Below are 11160 nucleotides of genomic sequence, written 5' to 3'. Positions count from 1 at the left end.
TTAGGCGGTAGTGGAGGTGGTAATGTTGTTGTACCACTGCTCATAGTGTTTCTTAGCAGCCAGTTGCTTTCCTTTATTCCTCAGGTAAACAGTGATCTTCACCTTAGAAAAACGCTCCTGGAGAGACTTGGACATCTGAAAAAAAATTCAGCAGTGGCTTCATTATGAAGAAATACATACAGGCAACAAACAGCTAAAGTGAAGGAATAATTTAAACATTTTCTATTTTTGTTGCTGTTGTCATTGCTCTAGTTATGACCTGGTCGTCTGGCTTGATCTTGAATGCTTTGGTTGGGGCACACTTGCGATAGAAATAGACATTACTGATGGGGTCCACCAGCGTCTGACCATCCTCAGCTTTCATCCTGTAGTCAAAAGAAGTGACCTAAAAGAAAGGGGTTAAAGATGCTTTTAAAAAGAATAAGAACATTATCTTCATAGCTGATCACAATGATCAACAAAGCCAAAAGAAAAGTAAAATGAGGGGAATCAGACAAAAATCTTACCACAATTTCAAAGTCATCTGGTGTCAGCTCATCACCCTGAGTGGCCCCATCAGGGATGGGTTCAGCTAGTTGTGCTTTCCACTGCTTTTTCACCTCCTATGGGAGAGAGGACAAAGTGAGAGGTACGATTCATTAGACATACAACTTGACAACATGTACAGTAGCAAGACTTCAACCACAATCGGTGCATTTTCTCCTGTCCAAAATAAAACATTTCCCTCACATAATAGGCAACTTTCCGACGTGTGCTTGTGTTTGTATAAAAAGTGTGAAAATGACAATGTACGCCTACCCAGTTACTGTTTTGAAGTTCTGTGGCAGTGAATTGAAACAGAAAAACTTTCATCACAACTATATATCTTGTGATACTTCAGCCTCATTTTTGACATCAAGTGCTCAGAGTAAATGTAGCACTGATCAGAAACTTATATGTTTGAGCTGTTGAATACAATCCAGCAATGAACATGTTAAAACTGTAACATGCTGACCAATGAAACAATAACGTTGGTTACAACAACTCAGGTGAAATGGGCTCTATGCACAGCTCCAGCACTTCCTGAACTTAAGGCAGGTCCTTCATTTCCTGTCTTACATTATTGGACAAACTGATTAATCCAGGTGTGTCTGAGTAGTCACAATGGTCAGACACACCTGGATTAATCAGTTTGTCCAGTATTGTAAGACAGGAAATGAAGGACCTGCCTTAAGTTCAGGAAGTGCTGTAGCTGTGCATAGAGCCCATAGCTAACTTGATGAATGAGGAAATGTCACAGTCAGGAGGGGGAAGGGACAGCAGCAGCAGCAGCAGCAGCTGCTGAAGGAGCTCAACACTGGAAGGGGGGCAATTTGCAATGATGATCAGTAACAGGAGACAAAATGAGTAATTGAATATAGGTGAATTTAAGTCTATACTCTCTAAAATGTAGCTACCATCAAAACAAGTCATACACACAATTCAACTGAACAATCAGCAGTCCAAACATTCCACTTTACTACAACATCAATTTTCCAAATTGTGATTGGAATATTCAGTGATGTCTTACACACACACACACACACACACACACACACACACACACACACACACACCACAGTCACATGTCACCATGTAAAGCAGATGTTGTACTCAACACAGACACGAAGAATCAAGTGCAAACCTCAGTGTGTTTTGGTTCTGGATACTTAAAACTGCCCAGACACAAGTAGAAATCTCGGTCTATGATTCTCTTGAGAATCTCCCTCGCAGCATCCATCTCTTCATTACTTTCATCATTCTCATTCTGTGAGCAGGATATGTACATGTGGGAGGGTTCAATGAGTATTAGGTCAAACACTCGATCTACAGGAAAAACACAGAACCAGTGGAAAACCGGTTAAGAACAAACCAGAGATTTATTCAATTCAATTTTTCATAAAAGGCTCATACAAAAACATAACTGTGATAAGATTGCATTATCTTCATACATTTGTTTTACAATTTAAAGATAGTTTAATATTAAGAACATTTCATTTAAATGTGTTTTATAAATGCAGACTGGCATGCAAAAAATTCAAATCCAAGAACACAAGTATGAATTATAGCAATATTTTCCTATTATTTTACCTTAATGTGCCATCAAAAATAATTTTCATGGTACACTAACTTGTAATAGGGAGAATTGTGCCTCTTTCATTCAGGCCTCCAGAATGTGTCACAGTGTCACAGCAATATTTTAGATTTAGCACAGGTGGTGCTCTGTGTATCCTGTTTCTTGTGTCTTAATGTTCTTTTTGACAGCCAACTGACCTGTCAGCTTGGTGTAGGCATCCATGTTATCTATGGCTGTTGAAAGAGTAAATGTCTTCTCTTCCCCGTCCTCTTCTATGCCTTTAATTTTGATGCATTTATCCGCTTTTAAGAAGGCATCTGTGATCCTTGATAAAAATATATTATCACAATGTTATCACTGATAATATTTAGTGAGAGTTTAAGCAAAGGAAATGAGAGACAACAGGCAGAAGACCAAGCTAAATGTTGTCAACACAGGAACGACTCTTACATAATCTCTATGAGCACTTTCACTCTGTGCTGGCAGGCTTTTCTGTGGAGAGTAGTCCTGTTTTCAAACAAGTCACGCAGATTGTCCTCCTCCTATTGAGCATATTGCCTATTAGTTAGTCACAATTTCTCAGTAAAAATGATTCACTGATTAAACTTTCATTAAAAAAATGAATACCGCAGCAGTAACTTTGACTCCACCTTGTCTCTGATGCAAATGTGCTTCTTCCCATCTACTTCACACACTTTGGAAAACTGGATGAAGCGGTGATGGTCAAAGTCATTTCGGATGCCAAGGTGGTGGCAGTCCCTGAGAGATTAAGGGAATATGATGAGAACAGGAGATTATTACATTGAACTAATAAAATCACCTAAATGATTACTGCATGGAGTAAAACACAGACACACAGACTAGAATAGTTTAGATTAGATATTTTATAGATCCCAAAGGAAATTCACCCATTCAGTAGCAGCATAAGACATACAAAAGACAAAAAAGCAATATAACAGAGAGCTCATATTTGACCCTGTGAGCACTAAGATAAAGAAAATATACACTATACATAAACATTTTATATACAGTATAAGGTACTAAAAAACTGAATAAATAGAAAAGACAATTGAAATAGAAAAAGATCAGTGTCAAATATAAATGTGGATCATTTAAACTTTCCCTTTTCCTAATATTTACTCGTGGTGTCCGGCACCCAGCGTAGACTGCTGCGTTCACATGGAGTCTGGCAGATGGCAGACGGCAAGCTGGATGTCATGTTAGTGGACGAGAGAACAACGGTAAAACTTAGAGGAGGATGGCAAAAAAATACAGTGGACAGCAACGGCAATGCCATCCCGAGTTCAAATATTTTAACTTTAGCCGTCTGCCGCGACGGTATCCTCAACCGAACGTGATGTATGAGTACAAGTATGTTGACGTTGCCATAGCAACATGGTGATGCGTCTTGCCGTTGTGCTGTGCTGTGCTGTCGGACCGTTTGTTTGTTTTACCATTCCGTCCAGCGGCATTTGCCGTCTGCCATCTGCCAGACTCCATGTGAACGCAGTAGGGATGTGCGTGCTTTTTCCATTTTTTCATCATTAAACTGTGCCATAGGGATGCAACGGTTCTCGGTAAAATACCGAACCATTCGATACGGCCTGCACGGTGCAATACGCTCTTGGACCGCGGTATTTCAGATTCAGCTTGCATCAGCTCTTACTGCTTTACAGGCAGCTGTGCCGTGTATGTGTGTGCCTGGCCGTTTAAGGCGAAAGCCCGCCCCCGCGAGTCGATGTCCAATCACTGTTGAGCCTCCACACACTCACAGCAAAGATATTCAATAAATGGATAAATTGGGTTTATAAACCGTCTTTGTTCACAGTGACTCACAGTGACTCCCCCCCAACTGAAAGTGCAGCTCACACACACACAGAAGAGTGGAAAAAAGAAAACAAAACAAACAGGCGGCAGCACGAGCGGTCGCTGATAGCGATCGCGGGGGAAATTAATTAGTTATTAGCGCGATTTAGCACATTTAGCTTTTATTAGAGTTCCAGCAGGACTCTGTCCATGCACACTGCACGTGTGTCGCACGTGCCCACGTGCGATAGGAAGACGATGTCGAGCAGGAGGAGTTGACTGACAGGGATGAGAGTAGTGAAAGTCTGTTTAAAAAAACACAATAGACTAACTCCTTCTTTCCCAGTGAGAGACTGTGGCTGCCAGCATTGACGTCTTCCATGACGGCAATATAGCGCCATCTCTGTTTGAAAGTGGCTTCAGAGTGTTCACCATATGAAAGACTAAAGGAGTGTGCAGAGGGAGGAGGAGCTAGGGGGATGCAACGAGCTAGGGGCTGTTCACAGATACTTCAGGTGTCCGTTTCAGAAAGCGAGATTAGTGGAAACTCTGAGTATGTTGAGCCTGAGATGAGGGAAACTCAGAATTTCCGTTTCAGAGAGCAGGATCAGCGTAATGCTGAGTCAGTCGCTACGGCAACATGAGCTGTGAAGCAAACCTGCTCCCTGGCAGGCTGATGATGGCTTCTTGTGCTCACGGTGAACGCGCCTCCCTCAGGCTCAACGTACTCTGGGTTGATTGAACTATTTCTGATCAGCTGTTCTGAAACCGAACACTCAGAGTATTCGGGGGAGAAATAATATAAATTTTAAACATTATTTTGGGAGAAAAAGAAAGTTCTCTGCACAAAACACATACCGAAACCGTACTGAGAACCGTGGCCAAAAACCGAGGTACGGTGGGCTACCTGTACCGTTGCACCCCTACTGTGCCAGTAGAAGAGACTGTGCAAATGTAACTGTGCTTTTAGCTAAGCAGTGTAGGCTACTGTAATTGTTCAGGGAAAATGATAGTGTTCATCACTCTACATTAAAAAGTTAATTATTTTAATTCAACAAGCTTCACCTGGCAAAGTAGTCAAACTTGTCCACATCAATGCCATTTGTTTTGTTGGCCACAATTTCATAGAGGAAGGACTTGTCCTGGGCTCGACCTTTATACGACCACTGTGGCGATGACAGAGCAACAGTGAAACACTGGCTGACGTAGCAATGATGATACTGATACTAACTTAATGTAAGACTGACAGGTAGGCTACCTTGTCTCTTGCCGCAGGCTCCAGAGGTCCTCCAATCATCTCCTTGATGAATGCTATGTCCTGTTCTGGCTCCAGACCATAGTGCTTCATCGCTTTCTTCAAGTCGTTCTTAACCATGTGGTCAAACATCTTTTGAGAATTCTTCTCATGCTGCAAAATACATGAACTTATTTCATTTTATGTTAGTACAATAATGTAGCGCCCTTAAATTTTCTGCTTGCGCTCCTAAAATTTTAAGTTAGGGGTCACTGTGCTCCTAGTAAAATAAGTTAGTCTGGAGCCATCAAGAGGCTCTTGATGCTCTGTCTCCATCAAGAGTTTGACCTCCTTTTCTTTCTTCACATACTAATAAAACCAAAAGAGAGACTCCAAGACTGATTCCCTCTAAAAACTCTGTTGTTGGCATTTATTTTGGTAGACATTTGTGGCAAGGTGAAGAGGGCCTGGGCGGGTTTCGAACCCCAGACTCCCGGGTAGCAGTCATGCGCGCTAACCATTCAGCCAAAGGCACATCCCCTTGACCAAGCAGCCAGGGCGCATAGATGAGAGCAGCAAGTGAGGCCATGCCCCCATTCCGGTGAAAACAAACTGCTGGTTTGACTGGCGGTAAATACAAATCCCGCCGTAGTCCGTCTTGATTTCGCCTTTCTAACGTTAAACGGCCTGGAAACCTCCTGCAATAGCTAATGTTTGTCAGGCAGACAGCTAAAAAATTTTTTTTTTTAAATTTTTAAAAAAAAAAATAAAGATTTAGGCAATGTATGTCCATAAATCCTACCGGAAAATGAGCCCACTCAGCGGGGAGAGGTGCTGTATATAATGCGGAGTGAGACCTGTCAATCAACTGCCGCCGTAGTGCAGCGGTTAGAGCAGTTGCCTTGGGTGCGAGCGGCCAGTGATGATGAATTTTTTTTCCCCCTTATTAGCCCACACATTATGTACAATTTTAGAACGGGCCTTCGGAAAATTTCGAAATAACGTTAGCGGACCTTCGGAATGGCGGTTGACCCCCTGAAATGGTTTACCACACAAACACATGTGGACTAGCCAGGTCCCACAGCTTGCCATTTTGTCCATTCTTCGTACGGCCTGAAGCCATAAATCTCTTCTTTTCCTGTCCCACTCTCTTAAGGGGAGTAGGGGAAATCTGATGTTAGGTTTTTTTAAGTTGTTCAACGAACAATACCACACAACAACTCTTTGGCACTGTGGTTTTTTGTATTGGCGCCTATGGAACACACTGAGGACTTCTCCTTTGTTTTCACCGGCAAGGGGGCGTGGCCTTTTACGTGACGTAGGGTTACTCTCTTCTATGATCAATTGGAGGCATAGTGACAGGACCCTCAACTGTCACACATTTTTGAAATGTAGCCTAATTGTTTAAACAGTTATCATTTTATTTGTAACATTGTTAGATTACTCTTTTTGCTGCCACATTGAGAACTAAACACTGTCATTTTCATGTCTTTGCTAATTAATTAGTGCCTGTATGCCCCTGATTAGTTATCTAAGTGCAGCTCTTCTCTGTGTTTTTTATATGTTTCATTTTTGTGTTTCACAGAACAAAATAAGTTGAACTATTTCTCACCTTCCACTCTTTATCTGGACATGCTTTGCGGATGAACATATCATCAAACATATGTGAAAATGGCCCATGTCCTATATAAAAAAAAAAAACAATGTAATCATGACTTTGTTTGAACTCTGAATTGAGACATTTGTGATTTCATGTTGTAAAAAGTGTTTTATTTCAAACATCTTAGGAATATTACCTCTTGTTCAAATTCAATGTTCTTCATGTAAGTACATTTGGTACAGAAGTACTTTTTACTTAAAGCAGAAGTAAGCAATATTTTTGTGTTAATATAAGTCTTAAATAGTTGTATCTTCCGACAGCAATCACTTACATAGAGTGTTTGGACCGAAACGCGGGTCTGTCAGTCCCTCTGCTCTGAGCATCCTACAAGTTTTATCCAATGAGGAGAGAGAACGGCATAAAGGGGCAGTCCTCTCTGTGTGTGCAGCCAAGGGATGCGCCTGAATGTGGTGACGTAGGGACGAGGACCAATAGATCCATGACGAGGGCGGGGGCTGCTAACTCCATCGGCTGACAAGACGTTATGGTGCGTTCAAGGCAACTCGTAACTCGTATTTTTCCGACCTGTGAAGTCGTACCAGTTCGATCTGGTACGAGTTCACGGGTCAGAAGTTACGAGTGGCCGTTATAGTGACTTTCACAGGTAAAACAGGTCGGAGAAACACGAGTGGGTTGCCTGGAACGCTACAAAGTCGTAAATTGTGACTTGAAGCTGTAATTTAAGGTTTCAAAAGCCTGCCTGGAACGCAGTATTAGCCAAAACGACCGGATCGCTTACTTCTGCTTTAATGCATTCCCTGAAGAAAATCAGCTCTATTTTTCTGAATGAATCAGTCCACTATCATAACATTTGAAAAAAAAAAAAGAATGGTGAATTAAAATGTGTGTCACTCACCCAGGTCATGACAAAGACCTGCAATTTGCACACAAAGGACGTCTCTGTCAGTGATGTTCAGTTCAGGCTGCTTTGATTTTAGAGTTTGTGCAAATTGTCCAGCCAAGTGAGCCACCCTGTTAGACCATATAACACACACATACATACGTACATACGTACATACATACATACATACATACATACATACATACATACGTATAAACAAACATGCACACAATGCAATGTGTTAACAGTGCAAATCACTTTCCATTTAAAGCTATGGTCTACGATTTGAAAGATTGATCATTATTACTAAGGTCATTTAGATTTCATTTTCATTTATTTGTTTTTGACTCTGCATATTCATGAACATACAATATGTACATGTCAGATTTAGCTCTAAAGCTAATTTCCTTCTGCAGTTCCACAGTTCACACTAAAACAACATTAGACAGGGACAAAACAAAGCACAACATATATATATATATATATATATATATAGTAGCTTCTGTCAGAAGGAGCAAGGAGTAGTACAAAATTAAAATGCATTCGACAATAAGTGTTGTAAAGTGCTGTTGAGATTCATTAAAGTGCAACTGTCTTAAAGTGCTGGTTTTAAAGCTGTACAGAAAAGAAAACTGAATTTGAGCCCACTCTGGATCATAAAATTAATGTGATAACTCATCTTTCAGACGATGTAGGCCAAACTTTGTGCAAAATTCTATTTTTGAATAAATCCGGGATGAAAGTGTGTATTTTTTTTTCGCATTGGATAATGCAGACGCACAGATTATACGTCAGCCTGTACACGATTCATCAGCCACTGATATTGGATCCATAATCCGTCATTCAAACGTCTGAGACACACACACACACACGGAGCTCGGTCTCGCCCCAAACTTTGAATATCCCGCCCGCTCGATAGCGACCAATCAAATTCGTTTTCCTCACTCGGGTAAACTCGTGTTGCAGCTCGTGACAACTCGGCGCGACAAACAGGACAAACGGCCATTTCTGTAGCTACACCTTTAAAGTGCAACGAGTAGCCTAAAGTGTCTACTATTTTTAGTATTCTTGGTCAATTTCTCTCTCGTACCCTCCATCCAATCCCCTCGACTCGCGGCTCCTTGTCGTCCCGCCTCATCCCCACCCCTTTCCGCTTATAAACTACAAGTGGTTTGTAACCCCCTGAGCAGCTCAGCCACAGGAACCATGAATTCAGTGCCTGCTTGCCCCGCACCCCCGGCCCAGCTCCAGACCCCGACTCTCCCTGATCCTCTCCCCTACACACAGCCGCTTCCAACACTAATGCCAATGACGGCGGTGCCAGTTGCCGTCGTTGCCGTAATTACCGGTAGCAGCAACGGGGTCGCCGGTATGGGCACCGCCGCCATTAGCTGCGCCGAGGAAAGCTCCAGAGCTGGAGGGAGATTGGTCGCACCGGGCAGCCCAGCAAAGGGCGCTGTGTGTCGTGGAGAGAAGCAGGAAGACTCGGGGTCTGGAGCTCAGCGGAGCCGCGGTGTGCAGTGTGCAGAGCGACCCCGTTCAGGCTGCAGCGGCAGTGCTGATAAGCGGAGTTTATGTTGAACAGGTAATCTTTGTCTTTTATTGTGGAAGTTGTGACTGTGAATCCGACATTTTACTCCGCATTCAAAGCTGGCGCCGTGTTTGGTTTCTGCTGGCAGGCTTGTTGCTCCGCTCTGCTGAAGGGGTGTGTCGTTAGGAGGCTCCGAGGGGAGGGCCATGAGCTCGGAGGGGAGGGTGTGGGGGGTGCTTTTATCAAATTTTTCTCATTGTCTTTCAGATCGTAGACCATAGCTTAATATGACGTGATTACTGTCAGAGACATGTCAGAAAACACACATACCCAATGGAGTGCTCAAAGCGGTTGTGGCAGGCTCCAGGGTAAACAAAGTAGCCCGCTCCAAACTGTTTAATGTGTCGCAGTCTCTGGAACTGAGGTGTGTCTATGATTTTGATGAGAAGTGGGTGTAACTCCACGACACCATGGATGGGATCATTAAACACCTTGGAGAAAAGCAATAGAATAAAACAATGGACCTCATCCAGAATTAATACTAGTAATTCTTAGTTCAGTTCATTAGTTTCCTTCTGCATTTCAAACTGCGAAATGTGAGAGCACTGTCCTGATTATGGGGTTGTAATGGCTCATTTATTCACAATACCACCTTACACACTCTGTTACAGTTGTTAATTGTTTAGTCTTTTCTTAGTAATCTCTTTGGCATCTCTTTGTATTCAGAAACATGTATGGTGGGATATGTTTTTATATTACCTTGCCTTCTTCTTCAAAATGGTCTAGGATCCTGTTCAAGATTTTTCAGATGAAACAGAAAAAAGAAATCACAGAGCAGCATAATAGAGGTAAAGGTGAAGAAAGAGACTAATTACAAATCTATACAGTTAGGATGATGGGCATTGCCACTTTGGAATTTGCTTTTGACTACATGCTTCCTTAAGGCCATAATTGTTGTGATTCTGTACAGTTACTGTACAGAATCACAACAATTATAGACATGGCAAATTAGTTTAATAACTGACAAAAAATAACTATTCACCTTATACCGAGTATCCTCTGTTCATCATCGGTGAGTTTATGCAGCAGCTTGTTACCAGTGATCTTGCTCGCTGATTAAGAGGATTTAATTAACAGAAACATTATTAGCATTCCTCTAATACATGGTATTTATCAGGACAAGTTGTGTTGATATTAGCTTTCATTCTTTGGTATGTTTAGTAGGGGTGTCACGATTCTCCAAATCCTCGATTCGATTTGATTTTCGATTTTAGGGTCACGATTCGATTCGATTCTCGATTTTTTTTTCTTTTTCTTACAGCACAGAGGCCTATGTCATTTTCAGACTAGCCTAGTCTACGATCATTGGTTTTATTCATCAAATTTTGTACAGTAAATCTTATTTCAAAGTATAGGCTACATATAAGTGATGCAATTTCCATAATGTATCACATTAGGCACTAATGGTCAAATTTAAATGATTTATTTACAATATAAAGGTAACAACAAAATAAATTAGAGGTCACAGAGGGTGCATGTCATCCTTTTGGTTACAGCAGTGTGCACTAGGCTACTTTTAAAATGACAATGTGCAACAAAACAAAATAAATAAATAAAGAATATGTCCAAAGTCATGGAACAATTAGTACAGTATTTTCATGAATTCACTGTCGCGTCATTATTCTCCTGATGTCGGTTTAATGTAATGTAAACGAGATTGCGCTGATACACAGAGTGTGTATGTGACAGACTGTCACAGACAGCGGGGCAGAGCTGCAGCTGCTGTGCTGTGATGGACCTGATCAGACTGGTGGTGGTCCACAGTGAATCAGTCCCAGATCCTCCACCGTCACCAGATCCCCCGTAAGCCCCCGCAAATAATACATCGACAAGAAGTTTAGTGGCAAGTTGCACCTTCTCGTTTTTTTTAATCCTATAACGTCACTGCAACATGCGGCTCTCAGCGCTTATCAGTGTTGTGTAGTTAGAGCTG

General features: G+C 41.8%; 1 protein-coding gene across 1 annotated transcript; it reads right to left on the bottom strand.

The window, feature by feature from the left end:
• Nucleotides 1-10169, bottom strand: LOC146984777 (deoxynucleoside triphosphate triphosphohydrolase SAMHD1-like). Its single transcript, XM_085783217.1, has 14 exons — nucleotides 10147-10169; nucleotides 9927-9957; nucleotides 9498-9658; nucleotides 7652-7767; nucleotides 6748-6818; nucleotides 5160-5309; nucleotides 4967-5067; nucleotides 2746-2854; nucleotides 2546-2637; nucleotides 2293-2420; nucleotides 1664-1845; nucleotides 507-602; nucleotides 260-385; nucleotides 1-135 (listed from the first exon to the last, which is right to left on the bottom strand). Exons 1-14 carry the CDS (start codon nucleotides 10167-10169, stop codon nucleotides 1-3), a joined length of 1521 nt encoding a protein of 506 aa, XP_085639343.1.
• Between the last annotated feature and the right edge of the window lie 991 nt (nucleotides 10170-11160).

This window comes from Trachurus japonicus, chromosome 7 (genome assembly GCF_045865225.1).
Source record: "Trachurus japonicus isolate A0001 chromosome 7, Traja_1.0".
In the NCBI taxonomy this organism is placed as follows: domain Eukaryota; kingdom Metazoa; phylum Chordata; class Actinopteri; order Carangiformes; family Carangidae; genus Trachurus; species Trachurus japonicus.
This window is presented reverse-complemented; position numbering and strand designations above follow the sequence as displayed.